Source organism: Zea mays, chromosome 5, assembly GCF_902167145.1.
Source record: "Zea mays cultivar B73 chromosome 5, Zm-B73-REFERENCE-NAM-5.0, whole genome shotgun sequence".
Classification (NCBI taxonomy): Eukaryota; Viridiplantae; Streptophyta; class Magnoliopsida; order Poales; family Poaceae; genus Zea; species Zea mays.
The window spans coordinates 19,976,543-20,000,000 of record NC_050100.1 but is presented as its reverse complement, the minus strand read 5'-3'; the positions used below and the strand labels follow the sequence as shown (position 1 = coordinate 20,000,000).

The 23,458-nt window shown below is 41.9% G+C and overlaps 2 protein-coding genes across 3 annotated transcripts; one reads left to right on the top strand and one right to left on the bottom strand.

Moving 5' to 3' along the window:
- The first annotated feature begins 12,090 nt into the window (after positions 1-12,090).
- On the top strand, positions 12,091-13,670 carry LOC100384061 (uncharacterized). The gene is made up of 2 exons (NM_001384710.1): positions 12,091-12,347; positions 12,425-13,670. Exons 1-2 carry the CDS (start codon positions 12,118-12,120, stop codon positions 13,431-13,433), a joined length of 1,239 nt encoding a protein of 412 aa, NP_001371639.1. The 5' UTR covers positions 12,091-12,117; the 3' UTR covers positions 13,434-13,670.
- An 833-nt stretch (positions 13,671-14,503) lies between these two features.
- LOC103626062 (protein DEK) lies at positions 14,504-22,224 on the bottom strand. 2 transcript variants are annotated; one of them, XM_008646442.2, is made up of 12 exons: positions 21,813-22,224; positions 20,209-21,048; positions 20,093-20,126; positions 18,166-18,242; positions 17,235-17,294; positions 17,035-17,145; positions 16,871-16,948; positions 16,658-16,738; positions 16,020-16,410; positions 15,572-15,681; positions 15,086-15,116; positions 14,504-15,012 (listed from the first exon to the last, which is right to left on the bottom strand). In XM_008646442.2, exons 2-12 carry the CDS (start codon positions 20,992-20,994, stop codon positions 14,852-14,854), a joined length of 1,920 nt encoding a protein of 639 aa, XP_008644664.1. In that variant the 5' UTR covers positions 20,995-21,048; positions 21,813-22,224; the 3' UTR covers positions 14,504-14,851. The 2 variants fall into 2 exon arrangements, with proteins under 2 accessions (XP_008644664.1, XP_008644665.1); XM_008646443.4 differs by having other exon boundaries at positions 20,209-21,080; positions 21,813-22,032.
- Between the last annotated feature and the right edge of the window lie 1,234 nt (positions 22,225-23,458).

The window sequence follows — 23,458 nt, the reverse complement described above, 5'->3', positions numbered from 1 at the left end:
AGCATGTTGGGGTGCAAGGACCCTTCATCAAGTCAAGATGGTCTCACATTCCTATTACCTTCTCCCAAGAGGACCTTCAGCTCAAAGATTACCCACACAACGATGCCATGGTTATCTCTTGTGTTATCAAAGGATTTCTGGTCCACAATGTCTTGGTTGATACAGGCAGTGCAGCTGACATCATATTTGCTAAGGCCTTCAGACAAATGCGAGAGCCAGAAGATAAGATTCATGATGCTACACATCCTCTCTGTGGCTTCGGAGGAAGACAGATTGTAGCACTGGGCAAGATCACCATGTCAGTGACCTTCGGGTTCATCAACAACACTAGAACTGAGCAAGTTGTGTTTGACATTGTTGACATGGAATACCCTTACAATGCAATTATTGGTCATGGTACCCTCAATGCCTTCGAAGCAATCCTTCATCCTGCCTATCTTTGCATGAAGATACCTTCGGATCAGGGACCCATTGCTATCCATGGAAGTCAGGAAGCCGCAAGAAGGGCCGAAGGCAATTGGACTGACTCAAAAGCAATCCATAACATAGATGGAGCTGAAGCTTGTGAACAGTACAAATTCAGAAGGGAGAAAGCAGCTTCAGCAGATCAGCCGAAGCCTATGCTCTTATGTGAGGATATAGCAGAGCAGAAGGTGCTGTTAGGCTCTCAATTATCCGAAGAGCAGGAGAAAACCTTGATAAGGTTTTTGTTCAATAACAAGGATGTTTTTGCATGGTCAGCCAATGATCTCTGCGGAGTTAATAGAGATGTTATTGAGCACTCGCTCAATGTCGATCCATCCTTCAGACCCAGAAAGCAAAGGCTTCGGAAAATGTCAGATGATAAGGCCGAAGGTGCTCGCAACGAAGTCAAAAGACTCCTCAGTGCAGGAGTTATCAGAGAAGTGAAGTACCCAGAATGGCTAGCTAACACTGTTATGGTAAAAAAGGCCAATGGCAAGTGGCGAATGTGCATCGATTTTACAGATCTTAACAAGGCTTGCCCGAAGGACGAATTCCCACTACCAAGGATAGACTCTTTAGTTGATGCAGCAGCTTCTTCAGAGCTCATGAGTCTGTTAGACTGTTATTCAGGCTATCATCAAATTTGGATGAAGAAGGAAGATGAGCCGAAGACTAGCTTCATAACTCCAAGTGGCACATATTGCTATCTTCGGATGCCTGAGGGGCTCAAAAATGCTGGAGGGAGTTTCAGCCGAATGACTGCGAAGGTTCTCCAATCTCAAATAGGCAGAAATGTGCTAACTTATGTTGATGACATCATTGTAAAAAGCACGAAGCAGGAGAATCATATTGCTGATCTCCAGGAGACCTTCGCGAGTTTCAGGCAAGCTGGCTTAAAGTTAAATCCAGAAAAATGTGTCTTCGGAGTAAAGAAGGGAAAATTTCTTGGATGCTTGGTTTCAACAAAGGGAATTGAAGCTAATCCAAGTAAAATTGAAGCTATACTTCGGATGGAGCCACCAACTACAAAGAAGGGGGCTCAAAGATTGACAGGAAGATTGGCATCTCTCAATAGATTCATATCCAGGTCAGCAGAGAGAAACTTACCATTCTTCGAAGTACTGAAGTCAGCCGAAGTCTTTCAATGGGGACCAATCCAGCAGAAGGCTTTTGAAGAGCTGAAACAGTATTTAATAGATCTAACAACATTGACCCCACCAGTGCCAGGGGCTCCTTTGTTATTATATGTGGCAGCTTCGCACTCAGCGGTAAGTGCAGCGCTTGTCCAAGAGAAGCTTGATGGTCAAGTCAAGAGGCAGGCCCCAATATATTTTGTATCCGAGGTTCTTAGTTTATCAAAGAAAAATTATACAGAGTTGGAGAAGGTACTGTATGCTGTCTTGATGGCCTCCAGGAAGATTCGGCACTATTTCCAAGCTTACAACATAATTGTTCCTTCTTCACAACCTCTGAAGGATATTATGAGGAACCGAGAAGCTACTGGAAGGATTGGAAAATGGGCTGCAGAGCTCAACGAATTTTGTATTGAATATGTTCATAGATCTTCGATTCAGTCCCAGGCGTTGGCAGACTTCATTGCTGACTGGACGCCAGGGACTCAGGAGGAAGAAACGAATAAAGACAACGAAGCATGGATAGTGTTTTGTGATGGATCTTGGGGAACCTTCGGAGCGGGAGCGGCTGCTGTGTTGGTTTCACCTTCCAAAGTCAAAACTTGTTATGCGGCAAAGCTTGATTTTAGTTGCACAAATAACATTGCCGAGTACGAAGCATTGCTTCTAGGTCTTCGGAAGTTAAAAGCAATGGGAATCAGAAGGGCCATACTTAAAACTGATTCCCAGGTTGTTTCGGGTCATATTGACAAGAGTTGCAAGGCTAAAGATCCGAAGCTTGAAAAGTATTTGGATATGGTTCGAAGAGTTGAAGCTTCTTTCGAGGGATTTTCTGTCAAAAATATCCCTTGAGGACAAAATGAACATGCTGATTTGCTAGCTAAGTCAACAGCACAGGGGCTGCCCTTACCTTCGGATGTGTTCTTCGAAACAATAAAAGCACCTTCGGTGGAACTTCTTGAAAGAGCAGTCCTCAATATATCTCCTGTTTATAGCGAAGATTGGAGAACCGAGATCATCTCTTACCTTCAGGGTAAATTCCTTTCAGATGACGAAGCTTATAACAAGCGGATAGAGGCAAGAGCTCGTCCATATGTCATAATAGAAGGGGAGTTGTACAAACATGGAGTTTGTGCTCCGCTGCTCAAATGTTTATCCAGAACCGAAGGTATAGAGTTAATGAAAGAAATACATGCAGGCCTGTGTGGATCTCACATCGGATCTAGGCCGTTACTTGGAAAAATTTTCCGCCAAGGGTTTTATTGGCCGAAGGCAGCTTCGGATGCAGCAGAATTGGTTCAAAAGTGCGAAGGTTGTCAGAAATGTGCAAGAGATCAAAAACAACCTTCGTCTTTAACACAGCTCATACAACCCACTTGGCCATTGCAAAGGTGGGGCCTTGACTTGTTAGGTCCGTTACCACCGGCCCAAGGGAACCTGAGATATGTTATAGTAGCTGTGGAATATTTTTCTAAATGGATTGAGGCGAAGCCTTTAGCCACAATAACTTCGGCCACCGTCCAAAAGTTTTTCTGGCAGAATATTGTTTGTCGTTTCGGGGTGCCAAGGGCTATCACTGTGGACAATGGGACACAGTTTGACTCCGAAGCTTTCAGGGATTTCTGTGTCCAAATTGGTACGAAGATCCATTTTGCATCAGTTAGGCACCCGGAGTCAAATGGACTCGTTGAAAGAGCCAACGACATTATAATGACAGGAATAATGAAGTTAATCTTCAACCAACCCAGGGGAAAATGGCCAGATCAGTTAACCAAAGTGGTGTGGAGCCACAACACAACAACATCAAGGTCTACAGGCTTCACTCCATTCAAGTTGTTATTCGGTGACGAAGCAATAACTCCAGAGGAAGCTAAAACCGGATCAATAAGGATAGTAGCTTCGGCAGAATCAGATTCCGAAGCTGCTTATTCTATAGAAAAAGATGCTTTAGAAGGGATCAGATTACAAGCCGTGGAGAACATCAGTAAATATCAAGCCGAAACAATCAAGTGGCGGGATAGAAAGGTTCGGCTAAAAAATATTGAGCCAGGACACTTGGTGCTTCGGAGAGTGGCCAACCCAGAAACAGTGGGCAAGTTACAGTTGAAATGGGACGGACCTTTCTTAGTAGCATCTTCGTCAAGACCCGGTTCATACAGATTGAAGGATATGGACGGCAACGACATTCCTAGGTCTTGGAATGCGGATGAGCTTCGGCGATATTATGTATAACTCGATGTAATTTTTCATATTTTTTATTTTTCTTTCATGGCACCCTTTTCCTTTCCGAAGGGGGAGAAAGGTTTTTAATGGGGCCAGCACATGTAATTTCCTTTTTTAGTTCTATAAGAGCAAAATCCCCCAAGGAATGTAAATGTAAAAGCTGAGAGCGCACCATCGAGTGCCAAAAAGTAAAGGCGAAGAAGCTCCAAAGTCGTTCCTAAGGGAATGCAGAGCTTACAGCGAAAAGTCAACGCTGATTCCGCCAAAAGTAAAGGCGAAGAAGCTCCAAAGTCGTTCCTAAGGGAATGCAGAGCTTACAGCGAAAAGTCAACGCTGATTCCGCCAAAAGTAAAGGCGAAGAAGCTCCAAAGACGTTCCTAAGGGAATGCAGAGCTGAGGTGTGATTGTTTTTAAGAGAATAATGGTTATGAGTATGGCTTCGGATGCGTGTTTGGCAATTCATTTGCACATCACATTACATCATAGCATTTGCATTCATAAACATTCATCTAGACATATGTAGGATAATCATCTTCATGGCATAAAGAGCTTCGTGTACAAAAAGGAGAGCTTCGGGAAAAAGGAAAATGTTGTTTTCTATGCTTCGCTGCGTACGAAAAGAAGGGAAGGTGTTTTTTCGCCTTCGGCTCAAAAGAAAATTTCGTCCACACCAAAGCACTTCTCATACATCAATGGAAGGATAAGGATATATAACAAGGTATGAACAGAATTCATTAAAGACAAGTTTTAGTTACATTTACAAAAGTTATCTCAAAAGTTTCTCAAGTACTGTCTACAGTCTGCTATCTAATCTTCAAGGAGCTTCGGCTTCGGCGTCATTTTTGATCATCGGCTTCGGCTTCGTCATCCTACATGAATAAGGTCGTTGTAAGTCAAAATCAAGCTTACAGGAAAAGGTAAGCACAAGGTATGGTTTCTTACTGGCTCAAGGTGGCTACGAGCTTCATCTCCAGCCTTTTCTCGCCCACCTTTTGTCCATATCATTTTTACAAATCTATTCGAGATACTTCGGGCAAGATCAGGAATGTCATCCAGGATTGATGGTGATAAAGTGAAATTTGGTCTGTTGACAATCTTTCCATGATCGCAGCCAGCCTTCAGGAAAGCCGCAGCAGTGCCTCGAGAAGCCACCCAGGCACAGAAGTCACCATGCCCAGCTATGACTTCGTCGAGCTCGTCAATCTCCCCCTCAATATGTTCGAAGGTTTTCGGAAGATCTTCAGCTGAGGGGGTGAATTTTTCACTGCTGGCTCCAACTGAGTAAAAAATCTTTCTTAATCGTTGAATGCATTTGTTGCTAAATTCCAAGCATTTTTCTTGAAGACTTGTCAGTCGTTTTCTCAAATCTGAATTTTGTTGAGCTTCGGCTTCAAGTTTTGCATTAAGATCTTGTTTTTCTCGTTCGAACTGCTCAGACTGGCGGAGAAGCTTCGTGTTCAGTTCTGTTATTTTTGCTTCAGCTTCCGCCAATAAACCTTCGGTTGCCTGGAGCTCAAAGTTCTTTTTCTCGAAAGCATCTGATTGTTCATTTATTTTGCTTTCCAAATTTTCAATTATAACTTCGTGCTTCTTATCTTCAAAATCTTGCTGCATTTGCAAGGCTTTGCTCAACAGCATACTCTACACGAACACAACCTTCGTCAGACATGTTTTTATTATTAGAAACAATAAAAGTTAAGGGACAAGTTATTCACCTTGAAGTTGGAGTAAAATAAACTACCAACGACATGTTGTCGTCGGTAGCGGCTGATGTCTGTTTCTAGCTTCGGGAATCCAATACTCTTGGACAGAGTACTGATAACTTTGGCCCCTGTTTGATCTCGAATACACTCTAATTTCTCATCATCAACGCCTCCGAAGAGGAGTGCCCCAGGTTTGTATCCACAGGATTTGGCATACTCTCTAAGCTCTTCTATTTCAGCTTTTGATAGATGTTCTCCAACTAAGTTCTGGAACACGAAGGCTTCGTTTTCTGAAGCTTCATCAGCAATTTCTTTTCCTTTCTTCGACGCTACGGTCACGGCCTCTTCGGCAGCAGTGGTAGCTTCTTCTGCATCCATGTCTAGCAGTATTTGATCAATATGTTCAATTGTGCTCTCCAGGTTCAAATCTTCAGCTGAGGCAGCTTCGGCAGCTGCGGCCTCCGAAGGTGCAATTTCAATATCTGTCCCCTCTGCAGCCGCCGGTGTTTTCTGGGCTGAAGCTCTTGGCGGCGTCTTGTCAATTACCTCTGTCACAGTGATAATTCTTTGTTTCTTTGCCTTGATTGTCTTCTTCGATTTTTCGGGCTCCTTGTCCTTCTGAAAAAACTTTGTCAGTTGAGGGCCCAGTGGACTTAGCTTCGCAGGTAAGGATTCAGTCATTACCTTCAGAATTTCCTCAACGACAGCAGCAGAAGGTGATGCGGGGGTTTCTTCTGCTTCGGATATTTGTTGCTTCGAAGAAGAAGCTGTCCTCTTCTTCGGAATTTTCTTCTTTGGTTCTTTTTCTTCATTCACGGCCTCAGTTATCCTTTTTCTTTTTTGACCCCCAGCACCTTTGTTCAGGTTTTCATAATCAGGGTAATCAAAGCCCAAGGCGTCCAACACTCGATTTAGCCTTCGTTTCGGACGGGTGCCGAAGGCTGCGGTCATCAATTGATCTTCTTTTTTGGAATAATTGCCAAGTATTTCATTGCACATTGCTTCAATTGTTTCCAGCCACTCTTGGCAAGGTGTTTTAAAGTATTTCTTAAATTTGAAATAGTAAGGCAAACGCACAAGTTCACCTTCTTTCTTTTTCCCCTTCAGCTTCGGCATTTCCCATTCTTTTAAACTAGGAAAAACTTGGAAAGCCAAGAACTCCTGAACCAGGTCTCTTGTACTAATATGCTCTGCAACAATTCTGAATTCATCCATTGCTTTTTGTGTGGTACCGTCTACTGACATGTTGCAGAGAGGCCGGGTTTCTCCGAAGATTAGTTCGAGTGGACTTTGCACGAGCTTCTCCTTGTCATCATTAACCTTGACATAGAACCACTCGGATTTCCACCCTGCTGCCCATTTACTCCGATAGCTGATTACAGGAAACTTCGTAGTTTTCCGATAAGCAAAATTGTAGCAGCCAAAATTGTCATGCAATCCATCCTTTCTAGCCTTCGTCTGGTAATGCAGCTCGTGAACCCGGCAAAAGCTGTCCGCAAATGGCTCCACTGCTTGGCTTCGGAGTGCCCAGATATAAACACTGAGCCTAACGATAGCGTTAGGGGTCAGTTGGTGAAAATAGATACCGAACCTCTTTAGTACCTCTGCAATAATCCCATGAAGGGGGAATCTTAATCCAGCCTTTAAAAAGCTCTTAAAAATGACAATTTCATCCTTTTCCGGCTTCGGGGTAGTCTCTTCTCCCCCGAAGCGTAATAGCTTCTTCTGATCCTCATTGAAAAAGCCTGATTTTACCATTTTGGAGAGATCAGCCCTCGAAACGGTAGATTTTCCAAAGTCCAAGTGGCTGGGCTTGCTTGGCATGGCAATACGATAATCGTCTTCGGGATCAGTTTCCTCAATAACTTCTTCTTCCACTCCGGCAACTGCTTGTTTTGCTTGTTCTGCATCTTCACTAGGGATCTCTTCAGAAACCACCAGCCCGGATCGTTGCATGGCTTCGGAGATGGGAACAGTCTCCGAAGCTTCAGTTTCGCCCCCCTCACGCTCAACCCTGGCGGTAGAACGCACTCTGGCCATTTAACTATGAACTTGTGAAACTTTAATACTTTCTTCTTCCTCCGAAGCAGGTTTCAAGCTGCAGCTTCGTTCGATTCCGACAGACAAGCTTCGGCGATGGTTAAAAATTTTGGCAGCAAAACAGTACAAATAGCAATGAATGCTGTGGTAACTTCACACCTACTCGTTTGTTTATATAGTGATGCAGGTAAGAAGGCGAAGCGCCAGAATTTTTACACCAGGCGGACACCCGCTCGCACTCGCTGCGTGGTGGACCGCAGAGACCGAACAGTAACTCTGCAAGGTGGGGCCGCTACTCGTTGGGAGATTGAATCGTTTCTCGACAACGAGCTCAGGGAAGGTGTTTTTCAGACCTTCGGCACTCCGAAGCTTAAGAGACTTTTTTCACGGATCAAGCTCGTTACGAAAAACGATCTAGCACCGCGAAAGGGGCTACTGTTGGGTTTATGCTTCGTCGCCGAAGGTCTTATAGGAAGAAGTGGTCCTCGGCTGAAGCTGTTTGTATAAGATAGCCGAAGGTTCCTCTTCGTGAAGCTTCGGCATTACAAACCGACTTAAAGATAGAATGACCTTTTAGTCCATAAAGGTCTGAGTCAATGTTGTAAGTTTTTATGAGGGGCATACTTGTAATTCCTCACAGGCTGCGTCCTGTGCCTATAAATAGTGAACAGCAATTCCGTTACTGTTCACGCATTCTGATAATTGCAATCGCATCTCTCGGAATTCAACCTTTGCCAAGGCATAGGTATTATTGTATTCAATGATTCAATATAATGAATAAATATAATATAATTAGTATATGATTTATTCACTCATCTTATATCTTTTGTATTATCTTATAAATGCCTATTGAAGTTTTATTACGAAGGTTTAACTTCGTAATTATCCTCTTATCAACCTTCGTCCAAGATCCATTATCCCGAAGGGAATAATGTTTTAAGGACGAAGGACGTTATTATTTAACATTTTATGTTGCCTTGCTCTTGATTCATAGCATTTGAGAGCAAGTCTCCAACAACTACTATAGCTTAATACACATTGATGCTCTACTGAGACAGCGTAACTCACATTGTCGAAGTCAACCTTCTTAAGCATTTGAATAATGGTCTTTTGCAGTTCATTCTTGCTGGGAAGAGCTTGTTCCGCTTCTGCTGACTTCCCTTTATACTTGTTGGCCCTTTGCCTAGACAGGGCAGTAGATCACATCATCAGGGGTCATAACATAATCTGAAACCTATGTTTTATATTTTTTTCTTTTTTCTCGAACGCATAGGTTGCGCATCATTATATTAAGGAATAAGAGGAGGAAAGGTCCAAAATAGACCAAATAACCACCTAATAAATGGTTTCATAGTTGCTAGGGGATGTTACAAAGATGGATAGACATACACGACCAAGACTAAACTCCCCCTGAGTTAAGGCTGCAAACCTCTCAGTAAACACAACATTTTAGCATCATCCCTAATGTCTTGAAAAATCCTATATTATTTCAAACATGTTTTATGTATTTGAATGAATGACATGATACTAAAGTATTCACAAAGCGCAATTTCCAAGTTACACATGCAACATAACAACTGGCAATATATAGCAAAAAATTTGTCCCGCTTATGAATCTTCGAATATCAAATAAACAAAAGATACAAACAGCACAAAAGATGAATGTCCAAAGCAACTATAGGTTATAAATGTAGAAATAAGGCTCTCTAACAGGAGACTCTATATGCTCCTCTACCTTAAATATAGATAAGATTTCCTTGTTTATAGCCTCCAAAGAGTGTCCTCTAAAGCCTCGTCTAAATATAGAGTAAATATAGAGAACACTCATTCATCCTCTATATATAGTCTCGCTCCTCTCATCTATCCATTTTTATGCTTTAGACGATATATTAAGCAAAACTAAAATATGTATAAGACATTTGAGGGTTTAAAAATACATACATAGAAAATTGTGTAACAAAATATATCCCTGATATGGGTATTTGACATATAGAGAATAAGATATTAAGAACACTGTTAGATATAGAGGAGAGATTTTTTTAAAGAATTATGCAAGGATAGATATAGAGGATACCACTGGAGACAACCAACCAGAAGGGTACATTTTAAACTACATTATAAAAAATCACTAGTCCACCATCTTTCTGATGATAAAAAATATCAATTAATCTACTGTGTATTTTCACACATACAAGAAAATATATAGCCCTTGATCACAATTCATCATTAACACAACAATTAGAAAGTTCAAAATAAGAAGCATAAATATTGCATCTATAATAAGCGATGTAACTAAGTGTAGAAATGAGAGACCCCATATAATATGTGGGATGCTATTGCATTGAGCCTCTGGAGTGAATATATTATATATAGATGTACATGGCTACAACTACAGATAAGAAATGTTATCCCAGGATTACAATCAATACTAAACCAACCATATCAAAAGTTGCCTAATATACTCTTACAATAAGAAAGGTTATCTCGAGATTACAATCAATCCTAAACAAACCATATCAAGAGTTGCCTAATATACTCTAACATCCTTCCGCAATCGTAGCGTTAGTAAAACGAACGGACAGACTGGAGAACAATGGAGATATCCGCATAATCCCATATCAAGAGTTGCCTAATATATTTTAACATCCTCCCGCAGTCGTAGCGTTAGTAAAACGAACAGACACACTAGAGAACAATGGAGATATTCTCCCATAGTCGGAACGCCGGTGCGTAAGCTACGACTGAAGTAGACCATGCAGACGATAACCCCTTAGTGTCGAAGTAGGCGAGGTTGAGCTGGACGTGATCGAAGCCGTAGAGGAGGGCACTAATCCGAAGCGTCAACGAAGGCACGCGAGTGCACAAAATCAGCAGCTTCTTGCCAGGCATGTTCAACAGGGCGATGAGCCGGCTAGACGCCGATGGAGATAGTGCAGCTAAAGAGCGCAACTTGTCTTCCTTGAGCTTGAGCAACATCGATGGCAACTTCATTGAATTGGCTTCGTTGGTATCATAAGTCTCCACAATATTTGCCTCATCTGCCACGCACTCTGTGCCATTTTTCATAGGCTCATAGCCACTCTTCACTTCATTGACATCATGGCCACTTCCCTATTCTCTTCAGAGCCATACTTCTTAGCACCATTCTTATCTGAAACACCAGATTCTACATTCGCCAATGGAGGTGGATCCCCTGCTGCTGTTGTTGGGTTTGCACCTGACATCTTGATTGGACACAATCCTCTATCTGCTCCAGGAAAATGCAGAAAAATGTCATCAAAAGTGTCAGCAACGAAAACACACGCACACACATTGTTAAATGTTAAAGGAACTGCTAAGAGGGTAAAGAAAAGGCTTTACAGAAAACAACTGATATGGGCTATAATAATACAAAAAAGGTATATACTGCAAAACATAATAAGGCGTGTAAAGTCATGAGAAAGACCAGTGTAACCGTGCATTGTCATGATTAACCGCAAAGAATGGCTAATGTTTCCAAAAACATCAAATAATGATTAACCACACTCTCCAATAGGTAACTATGAATGGCTGAAGTTTACAAGTTGATTACATTTTTAACACGTGATACAGATTGGCTAAACCCTTAAATAGATAACTATGCAGCCACGTCATCAAGATTTCCTTCTCTATATTTATTCCTCCCGCAACGATTCCCTCTAAATTTTCCAAAATCTCCACCATCCACATAAACTATACATTTCATTCCAACTACCATCAACTACCTCTTATCATTTTCTTGTTTCTACCGACCGGACGGTTTGGCAACGGGTGTACAATTTTTTTTTTTTTGTATTTTCCAAACATATACGCCACTATTCAGTGTACGGACCATATTAACTACAAATCATTTTTATTAGTTCTGACCTTTGCCCGCATTGCACAACGATTTGTAGTTAAGGTGCACTAATTTCAATAGAAAGAACTATCGTGTTTTTTTTTTGTAAAAACTTTTAAAACTTAATTATTAAATCCATTTCATTCCAACAACTTGAAGTAGCTCATATTTTTTGTTTCAAACGCATGGACGTCAACGACAATGCGTTTAGGAAAATTTATTTTAGTCTGTCCAAATTAACCTCGACCATGTGTTAAACTAATAATTACGAAAACAAATATTTTTTTGGAACTACGCACGCATGTGACATGAAATATAATAACTCCTCCAAACATTTGAATGCAATTAAATATGGTTATATTCTTCCGAAACCATGACGAAGTACTAATTATCGCACTCCTTTTTGAACGACTATACTAACAGTACTATTCTATTATAAATATCCTGAAGTCCTGCATATTTTTGAGGTAACAGCTAGTCTTTTCGGAGTACAAACTTGTACTACACGATTGCACGAGTCTTCCGTTGCAAACCCACGGCCGACAACTGTGCACGGCAAGCCACCTGAAGCTTCCGTTGCACTCCAGTCTTCTTGCACAAGCCACCTTCGTCGTCCACTATATATATGGCTTGCACGAGTACCCATTTCTCTTCATTCTCCACTTCTATCTTCAAGATTTCACCTCCTACGTGCCGAATGGCTCCTGTGTCTCACAACAATGATTCCGATTCGAGTGATAGTGACGACAACACAATCATACTGGCCACTCTTCTTACCCTATGCATCGAAGCTACCAGGCGTAGGCGCAGGCAGTCTTCTATCCCTCGCCGCGTGATCGCTAGGGATCATTTTGCTAGGGAGAACCTTATCCGCCATCACTACTTCGGCCCTAACCCCGTGTATCCAGCTCACATGTTTCGCCGAAGGTAAATTACTATAGATGATATGTTAAAATGCGTTGTAAATTTTTGGCCATTGTTACAGTACTTATTGTGTTTACTAGGTTTCGCATGAGTCGGCCATTGTTCCTCCGTATTTTGCAAGGCCTCCAGCAGCAGGATAGTTACTTCACTCAACAGGTCGACGCTACAGGCCTCGCCGGTCTTGGACCACTTCAAAAAGTATGTGCAGCAATGCGGACCCTAGCTTACGGCTTACCTACTGATGCCATCGACGAATATATACAGATAGGCGAGTCTACGGCTAGACAATGCCTTATTCGTTTCTGTCGCGCACTCATTGCATACTTTAGTGTGTGGTACCTTCGAACTCCTAACCAGGCCGACATTGCACGCATCATGCAACATAGCGAGTCGAGGGGGTTTCCAGGAATGCTGGGGTCCATAGATTGCATGCATTGGGAGTGTAGGAACTATCGTGGTCGAAATTCTAGACCTACCATGATACTTGAGGCGGTCGCATCGTACGATCTATGGATTTGGCATGCTTTTTTCGGCATGCCTGGTACAAACAACGACATCAACGTGCTACATAGGTCTCCGGTTTTTGACCCAATGACAAGCGGTCAAATGCCCCCCGTGCATTACACAGTAAACGGACATGCATACAACTTTGGGTACTACCTAGCCGATGACATATACCCTAACTGGCCAACTTTTGTGAAAGCCATTCGGCACCCCTGGGAGGAAAAGAAGATCTATTTCACGCAGATGCAGGAAAGTCACCGGAAAGATATCGAGCGCGCATTCAGTGTGCTTCAAGCACGGTGGGCAGTGCTACGTGGTCTTGCTTACAGACGGGATCGTAACCGTCTAACCGAGATCATCACTGCTTGCATAATAATGCACAACATGATCATTGAAGATGAAGGGGAGTTTGCTGCCAACACCGACTTTGGAGACAATGCTTCTGCCACTGCACATTGCGAACTCATACAAGAGGGAAGGTCGGATTGGGTCATCGATCACTTTGATCTACGTCGCCAGGAACGATTTTGCAATCTTCAAAATGATCTTGTCGAGCATTTGTGGACCAAACGTGGGAGTATGTGATGAAACTTGAACCTTAGTCCTTTAAATGATGTGGCTCCGTAGTGTATGTTCCATGTGTGTGGTGGTCATTGTGTTATGTTTCATGTGTGTGGTAGTGGGTGTGCTATGTTCCATGCGTGTCTTAGTTTGAGTTAGGGGTTCTGTGGTCACGGGCAATGAGTACGAATTCATTTACTCTTAGTGGTCAAATGTGTACTCTTCAGTATGAAATCAAATGTGGCACCATCTATGCAAGAGAAATGAGCATGTCATGAAAGTTGTTGTACATGCCTACTATTCAGAGCGACCATGACCACAGAACCCCTAACTAAAGATATGAAGATGAATTCATTTTTTAGCTACACTAGACGTGTGCATATAATTCCTTGAATAGTTAAATTCTGACCACAGAACCTCTTAAGTTTTAGATAAATTTCTCTAAAATTTTATTTTGAATAGTTAACGAAAATTCCTTGAAAATGGGATTGTCTAACTAACCCTAGACGTGTGCATCTCTGTAGGGCAAGAATCCTCGTGAATATTAGAAATTGTTTGGTTCATGGCTAATTATACCACACTTTGTTTAAGATTAGTCGTTTAAATTGAAAAATTATGGTATGTTTGGTTCGTGGCTAATTATGTTACACTTTGATTAATGTTAGTCGTTCGAATTGAATAACTAACTTTGGTAAAAAAGTTATACAAAGTGTGATAAGTTATACAGAGAACAAAATAACATTTTAATCTTATACAGAAAAGTTAGATAAAATATGGTAAGTTAGACGACGAACCAAACAAATCCTTAATACTTCAATACTACAGATTAATTTAAGGCATTACTGAAAAGTTGGCACCACATACGGACGTCGCAAAAAAAGCTTGGGCGAGGCGCGCGTTCCTTGCCGAGTCGGCGACCGCGAGTACTGCAGTCTGCACCCGATCCAGTTCCCGCTCGGGTACAGATTCACGAACAGGAGGACCTACCAAGTTAACCCAGGCAGGACAACAAAACACAACCATTGAAGACTGAAAACCACCCGCCCCACACAATTCTAAGCACAAATGGGAGTCCACAGAAGAAACGGATCGAGTAAAAGCTCAAGGCAACACGAACAACTAGGGTCCATCCATGTGTTATTCAGACCTATCACGAACAATTAAGTACACGCCCTGCCACAGCGAATGCAGAGTTTCAGTCTTTCAGACACCATTTGCAAATCTAGAAACACAAGTTGTTGCCTAAGAGTAACTCTCCGATCAGTCAGCTAAAAGGTGTGGAGGCTGCCTACACATCATGTCTTTTAGCATACACAATCAGGGGGTGAGGTTCTCAAGTTGGTGGCTGAAATCAACAAAGGATGCCTGTACATGCGACACATACGCACTAAGTACAGGATAATTAACAGTGGCTACTACAGCTACGGGGTTCCGCGGATCCCTCATGCCTCGATCTCCTGCGCCTGAGGCTGCTGCTGTTTCTTCCCGGCGTCTTCGTCTCCCTCTCCTTCTTCATCCTCCTCTGATAGCTTGGTCAACTCGTCTTGGATCATAACTTTGATGGCTTCTTTCTTTGGGGTCAGATCCATTTTGTAGTGATTGTCTACAAGATAAAGTTTGTTAGTGCATCTAGCATGAACGACTGAAAATCAGTAAAACATGTCTCAAAATCTTACCGAGCTTCTTCAGAATGTCACTGAAAGTTGCCTGCGAAATCGGATTCCCGAAGAGGTCAGGTTACTATAAGAAACTTTGACGAGAAATTAAAAACGAAGAACAGAAAGTTCGTAAAAAAAACATGACAACTAGTACAACTGAGAAAATGCTTGTGGGATTCCAAAATGATTGACTATGCTATCATAATCATAGACACAGGATCACATAAATTGGAACATAAGTAATGATTTCTGCAGTCAATTATCCATGTTTCCAAACATCTGTTCACATTTTGTAGCCAAACTTCAAATCTTGGACATCAACACACAAGTGTCCATAACAGATGCATGAAAGTATGTCACCATAAAAACACTCTTGAAAGCAACTATTGTGCCATTGTCCTATCACCATTTCTAGATACCTTTAACACTTAAAATTGATGGTTGATTGCAAGTAGTCAATAGTGATACCATTTTCTGTACGCTACTTTAAAAGTTGTAACTCACCGTGTTGAAGTCAACTTTCTTGAGGATTTCAGTAATGGTCTTCCTCAGATCGTCCTTGCTGGGAAGAACTGCTTCAGCTGATTCTCCTTTACCTTTTGTCACCTTTTTTCCTAGATAAAATACAATATCTCCACTTTTAGGCAAACTAATATACTACATATGCGCCTTTTTTTATAGAAAAGCATCTATGTCTTGAAGATTTCTATTAAAGTGAGATATTTCTGTGACCATGACACACGCAGAACAATAATCATATGTAGTGCAATGCAATTACCACATGATGGTCTACAACTAAAAAAGATTAGCAAAAATATCCACCAGAATAAGATACAAGGATGATATCGAGAAAATGATGAACCACGGTGGGTAAATGTGAACTGAACTGGAAATTTCCAAACACCGGCAAAAAGGGGGCATTTTGCGATACTTATTAGGGTCACTGCTTTACCTGACGACTTTTTCTCTTTGATCTCCTTTTCTGCTGTGGGTTTCTTCTTTCTCGAAAAAACCTTGGCACTACCATTGGGGCTTTCTTTTTCCTCGTGAATCTTGGATGATACTTTTTTTACCAGATTTTTTATAATTTTATTTGGAGGACCTGATTTGTGGCCACTCCCTGTGTTTGACTTCTTTTTACCTGAAGATTCTTTTACCTCCGATAACTTCTTCCCTGCCTTTTCTTTCCCAGATCCATAGTCAACTTCCTGTTTGTCAGCAGCTTCATCTGAATCTTCATCTATGTTTTCCTCACTGTCAGACTTCATGGATTCATCCTCCTCAGTATCATACTGGAGCGCTTTATTCTGCCTTTTACTAGAAGTACCGTCATCGACAAATTTCTGCAACAAGAACATGCAATGAGAATGTAGGTAATACAATGATAAAAAGAAGGACGACCCAACTGACCATGACCGTGTTAAAATAATCATTGGAAATACACAATAGATATAGGCAAGAAAAGCTTCATTTGAACTTAGGGTCAAATAGCCACCAAGGAAGGCTACGCCATAGCTTTAAGTCATGTTCAGAGCTTTCAGTTATATACTCATATTCAACACACCATGCAAGACAATTTTAGCACTGTACCTTCCTCGACCTACTAGGTGTGCCATCAGGCGTCTTACTTGCACTTTCACCTCCTCTCTTGCGTTTTTTAGAATTTGATCCCTGGCCAGTGGAAAAGGATAAAGCATGCAGAGAGAATAATCTTGTAAGCTAATTCTGATTCAACCATAAAACATCAACAACAACATCTCGTTGATAAGAAAATAGAATCACAATGTACGAATGTGTCGTAACCTGATCATCAGAGCCCCAAGATTCAGCTGCAGAGTGAGGTTCAGCAATGAAGTCCAACAGCTTTGACACAATATCTTCCTATATGAGTTAACCAAACTATATTAGAATGTCATGTATTGAATTAATCAAAATATAATTTCAAAAACAAGGCAGGAAAACAAAACCTTTCTAATGTTTGCTTTCGGAGTTGGAATACCAAGGGTCCAACAGAGGTCCAGCAGAGTGTCTTTTACACACTTATCAAGCTTCTCTTTTGCCTTGGCTCTCTGCTTTTCCTACAAACAAAAACTGCCTAAATTAATCATTTTGATTTTTGAACAAGCTAGAGCAGGCTAGTTAATTAAGCTTTAGAAAAGAAGCTTACATCACTCTCATGCCAAACAAATCCAGAGAATTGGAGTATATGTCCTTTAAAATCGACAGCCTGAAACATAGCATAAGAGATAGAACCTAGAATTAATATCATTCAAGAGCAATGTCACACTTTAGGATTTGTTAAGGAAGCAAATGGAAAAAATACAAAAGCATACTTCACTTGAGAATCCAAGCCACAACTAGCTATCTTTTAAATAGCTGGGACTAACCCTCAAAAAAATAGCTGGGGCTAAAAGTATATAAAATGGAGCAGACAATTGTACAAAATAAAAAAAAACAAGTAACCATGAAACTAGGCAAACCTTACTCTTGCTACTCTATATACAATCCTGACACGCAATCAGCTAATATCTGCACACACTGAGCAAAATTCACTTCAACAAGCATTTGGAACTTTAAACAGAATACCAAGCACTTAGGGTGTTGCATTATTTGTTTTTTATGCTTTTATTTCTTTATGTGTTTGCTTCCAGAACAGTATATGCAAAAGGATAACACAATTACACAACCATGGTGCCAAATTATGTATGTTAATTCTTAACTATGCTTCTTTCACTTCATGAAAAATCTTAAATGTGTTTCCTCTCCTTAGACATATTGGAGGGAAGAGGGACTAGCACTCATAAGAAATAAAGTGTGGTAGTTTCCTTGCATATTTTGCATGTAGTTCAGTAGTTGTTGTACTTGATATTACACATGTTAATTCTTAATTGTGCTTCTTTCATTTCATGAAAATCTTAAATGTGCTTCCTCTCCTTAGACATATTGGAGGGACTAGCACTTATAAGAAATAAAGTGTGGTAGTTTCCTTGCATATTTGCATGTAGTTGTTATACTTGATACAACAAAGCGCTTGGATGATAGATGAATTTGCATCTGGTAGTTACAAAGAAATCTATGTGTATATGTCCAAGATTTACCTTGCCTTTCCTCCCAAAAAGAATACTGTGAAGAAATTTAAGATCAGAAGGCTTCTTCCTTGATATTCTGTGTGCCACTGTTCATAAATTTTAAAAGAAAAGGCAAATCAGTGAAAGAGAACATTATAAAACTAAAGAAATTTCACAAACTTAAGCATTAGGTGGAAACCCTAAAAAAAGAGAATGACATATCTTTGTTCCAATGAAGAACACATTGTGAATATAAGAAGCAATGCATAACAAGAGATTATAAGTGAAATCAAAGTAGCCAACTGGCTTGTAACCACCATAGTCAACTCTTGATAAACCAACGGCAATTCAGCAAATCATCATAAAGAAAAGACAGCAAGGCTAGAAGATAAACTAATCATAAAACAGGGAACAAGGTAAGTAAAGAAAGTGGAAAATGAATGTACCAACGTCAACAGATAAAAATTGAGTGAATATTACTTATTGCATACCACTTCCATCTACACAAAATAATGAAATATTCCACTTAACAAGATGCAATGATATCAGCCATGTGATACTGTACAGACTATAGTCTGAATTGTTATTTTCCACTTAAATTTCGACAGAAAAGATCAGAAAACACGAAGGGAATCTATTGCTCGTCTAAGATGGTGGCTGACAAAAAAAATAACACCAAAGTTGCTAAGTGATTCACCTAAATTAATAGGGCCATAAAATTTTTAGCCTCCTCTTGCTACTGCTAGACATACAATTAGAGCAGACACCAGAGAGCAAAAAAAAGATAAGCTACTAGCATAGGCATATAGCACCTATTTAGAGCTTCACCGATGGTTCTGTGCTCTCTAAATATGGAGCACCTATATGGCTTATAGCGGAGCATTTTGTGGTTGAGGTAGGGTTCTAGTCTCGTGCCCCTAAAAGGCTAAAACTGAGATATACAGTAATACAGTTCCCCAGCATACTCTTTTTTTTTTTTAGATTCTGCATATCTTAAAAAACTTGGCCAGGGAGGGAAAGACCGCCCTCCCGGTAATATATTAAGAAGAGACCGAAACATGGTCCCGGTCGAGAAATTCCCGAACTCTGGCCCCTTATCACTAGCGGGCCGTCACCGTCCACTTTACAACGACCCAACCGGAGGGTGGCGTGTAAGACGTAACCCGAGAGCGGGCGGGGCACAGCGAGGCGATTTTTTTAACTAAGACCGAAATTCACCCCTGAGGGGGTCGCACTCGGGACCTGAAGGTGCTACTCAGAAGCCTTAACCATTATGCTAGAGGCCCTTTCGCAGATTCTGCATATCTTGCTATTGGATTCTGCTGGGATCTAACATGTTATAACCACCATTTCAATTTAAAAGCTAATAACAGCCTACCACATAAACACCACCTACTTTGTTCATAGAACCATTATGCTAGAGGCCCTTCCTCTATATGTTTTTTCTTAATAAAATGACATGCAGCTATCTTGCGTTGTTCAAGAAAAAAAGGCAAGTACGGGTATTTATTTAGTCACAAAATAAAGAACCATACGAGATGAAGGTGATACGAAATCAGCTCTATTAACAGAAGCCCTTAGTGAATATAAATTAAAATAGCAAATAAATTTAAAGGCAGGCACATCATACAAGAGAAACAAGCAAAAGTTTCCTGAAGCGATTGACAGATTACAAGGTTTCTTCTCTCCAGTTAGATCACAAGGTTCTGTTCTTTTGTCATGGTGCATAATCAAAACAGAAGATGGGAAAATGCACGAAAAACAATTAAAGAGTTCCACTCAAACCTAGAAACCATCAATCAAATTTAAGAATAGTTTCAATCAAGAATTCAAGAACCAGTAAAACATAACAAATCACGTGTAAAACAAAAAAAAATCTCGACAGAAAGAGAAGGCTGACTATGCTGCCTAAGAGACAGAAAGAAACACAGTAAACAGTATGAAATGAGGCACATACCACTTGGTATATCCTTCAGAGGAGTCCCCTGTCCCTGTGATAAAAAAGATGCCACAGCCACACTATTACACGCCGAAATGAAAAAAATGGGACAAAATGAAATGCAAGCAACGAACCTTCTCAACCACGAAATTCTTGTTTGGCTCTTTATCAATCACCTCAACCAACCTCTCCACTATTTTCCTCTCACGTTGAGGGCGATTGGTACCATATGGGCTTGGAGTGTTCAGCAAACTTTTGGCTTCCTTGGATTTGGATCCATCCTGCTCCTTATCTTTTCCCTGGCTTCTATCCCTGGCACTCCTTGCTTTCTTGTTCTTCGGAGTCTCCTTATTCTCTTCCGTCTTCTTGTCACCTTCAGCTTCAGCTTCATCTTTCTTATCAGCAGAACCCTTTTCTTCTGCTTCCTCTTCTTCTTGGTTCTCATCAGCATCCGTTTCTTTTCCTTCGTTTTCCTCTTGCTCAGCCGAAGCACCTTTCTCTTGCTCCTTCGATTCATCCTGCTCATTTGTGTTCTCAACTTCATCTTCCTTCTCTTCTTTATCTTTGACCTCTGTACTTCCTACGTCAGCCTCAGTCATCTTGGCATCTTCACCTTCTTCTGTTCTCGCATTGGCATCTTCCTTTGTATCGGCATCCGTTTTGACATCTCCAGAATCCACCTGCTTTGCCGCACCAGCATCACCACCACCACCTTCCTCAGTGATCTCAGCCTCTGCCATATTGACATCTCCACCTGAATGGCCCTCAGCACCATTTTCCGAGCCTTTGTTCTGCTCTTCAGCATCCTTATTCGCTACTGGCTCCTTGCTCTTGCTAACCTCTTCCTTGGTGTTATCCTTATTATCAGGAGCAGCAACATCAGCAGCTGCCGCTCCATTTGTGACAGCCTTCTCCTCCATCGCAGGTGCTGGGTCAGCCTCGGGCAACCAGGCTGGCCCTTATTTCTCTAATAACTGTGTTAAAATGGTAACCCTAGTGAGGAAACCTGAGATACAGGACCCAGTGGGGAATAAAAAAACTGACAAAAGAAAGGAAACAGTGGCATGCTGCGGTGCGTGCTATGTGGGTATTGTTAGGAAGATTTGAACTTTGAGGTACAATGGTGTCAAGTAGAAAGCAAGAAGGCAAAATGGAAGAATAAAAACACCGCATCATAGTCTTAGCTAGAGTAAAAGGAATGCTAAAGGGCCTCCAACAAGTAAGCTCTGACGAAGACAACGGCGGAGGAGATCAAATTGCAGGCATTAGCCCAAAGGGCTAATTGACAGGTAAGCCCAACTCGTTGCAGGAACCCCAAATTTCAGCGAAGCCTGCAGGCAGTTGCAGAGGGAACCACACAATCGCAGGACACGGACCAAGGAACCGCAGAGCACGGCGCCAGGGACCCCGGCTTCCGCATCCAAACCCTAAGCAACTCGGACCGAATTTGCCGGATTTGGGCGGCACACAGCTCTGCCGCAGCCCAGAAGCCGTCCCCTGAACTCAGAGAACAGCGCCGCGCAGCTATACTCTACCCGAGCAGAAGAGCGACGCCTTCCCTGTGCTCGTCCCAAAACCCTAGAAACCCCAAACTGAGCTTCCTCTGCCGCTCGCACGCGGTGCAGTGCAAGCCAGCTCGACGACGACAGCAACCCGGCCCGGAGCAAAAGTACGAACAATCTCGAGCAGGCTAGCTAGAGGAAAGGGAGACGAGGTTTTTTTCGGCCCTCGCGCGTACCTGGAGCTGGGCGGCGACCAGCAGAAGCAGCCGGGGGCCGCCTGAGAACGAAGAGTACTCGAGAACGAAGCCCAACTTCCTCCCTCACGGAGAGAGAGACTGAGAGAGAGCGAGGGAGAATTTTCGGGGTGTTTTTTTTCTTCTGTGGGATTTTTATTTATTTTATTTCTGGTGATTTTTTGTCAGCAGCAGCGGTTGCGGCGCCGGGTCGGGATCGGATCGGACCCCAGCACGGAGTCCAATCGCCCGCGCGCGGGAGGCGCGGGCCCCGCCATCACGTGGGACGCTGCCTGGTGAGGCCCCCGCGCACGGGACGCTGGCTGTGGGCCTCGCCACGTCCTTTGCCGTTCGCGGACGCTTCGGGCGTGTGCAGAGGGCTGCAGGCAGGAGCGTTGCGCTGCTGGTACGGGCCCGTGGGCCGTGGGCCGCAGCCGCTGAACAGGGACTGGGGGCAGGGGCGTCGCTTTCGGGCTCCGAATTCCGGTCCGTACTTGGCTGCCGTTGAAACAAGAGGGCGCGGTGCTACTGCTGGCCGCATGGGAAAGTAAGGTTATGTTTGGTTTCTTTAGGGGGTGTTTGGTTTATAGGGACTAATGTCTCATTATTTTATTTTATTTTAGTCTATAAATTATCAAATATAGAAACTATAATAAAGTTTTTGTTTCTATATTTAGTAATTTTAGAACTAAAATATAATAAAATGTAGGGACTAAAAATTAGTCCCTAGAAACCAAACACTCTCTTAGTCTAGGGACTAAAGTTTAGCTAGGGGACTAAAGTTTAGTCCATAACATGTTTGGTTCTAGGGGCTAAAATAGTAAGAATATACTAAATGACTCATAAGAAGACTAAAATAGCATTTAACATTCTCCTGCTATTAGTACAATTGAACTAAATGAGGGGTAAATGTGGAATTAATATGATTTAGTCCCTTTTAGCACATATGTGAAGGACTAAAGACTAAATCATTTTAGTTCATATTTTAGTCCTAGTGTTTGGCAAAAAAAGGACTAAATGAGAATAAAAACTACAGACTAATCTTTAGTCCCTCTAACCAAACACCCTCTAAATCGAGTTGAGGGGAAGTGCTAAAATCTTCTACTGTCGGCTGTCGCTTCACTTCACTATTCTACTTTGAGTCCTTAATCCTTGCCCCTAAATACCTAATGCGGACAGCTGTAGTAGGTGGTTGAGAACAGAACAAAACAAAACGTGGCGCCCGGATTTAACGATACATCCAGATGTATTACATATGTAATTATGTATGCCAGAATCAAATTTCACATGTATAATAACTCTGTGTAGAAATAAGTGTCACAAAATTTATTATATAAATAAAATATCTTTAAAAATATTAAATAATAAAACTAGACGACGACAACGGTTAAAATCTATATCTTTACTCTGCCTCGGCACCGATGTCTTCGTCCTCGGGTACGCACCACACATTCTCTCACCATCCGGGCGCGTCCACCTCGCTTACGTTCGCCGAGGGGGCTCCAAGGCCCGCAGGAGTTCATCGCTGGCCAAATCGAGAGGCGGCACAGCCACATCATGGCTCAACCTCTATCGACGACGCGTCCACTTGAAGGAGAGAGGCCATGCGGGCATATCAAGGACTGAGGGCCGTCAGGGTAGGGAGTGGC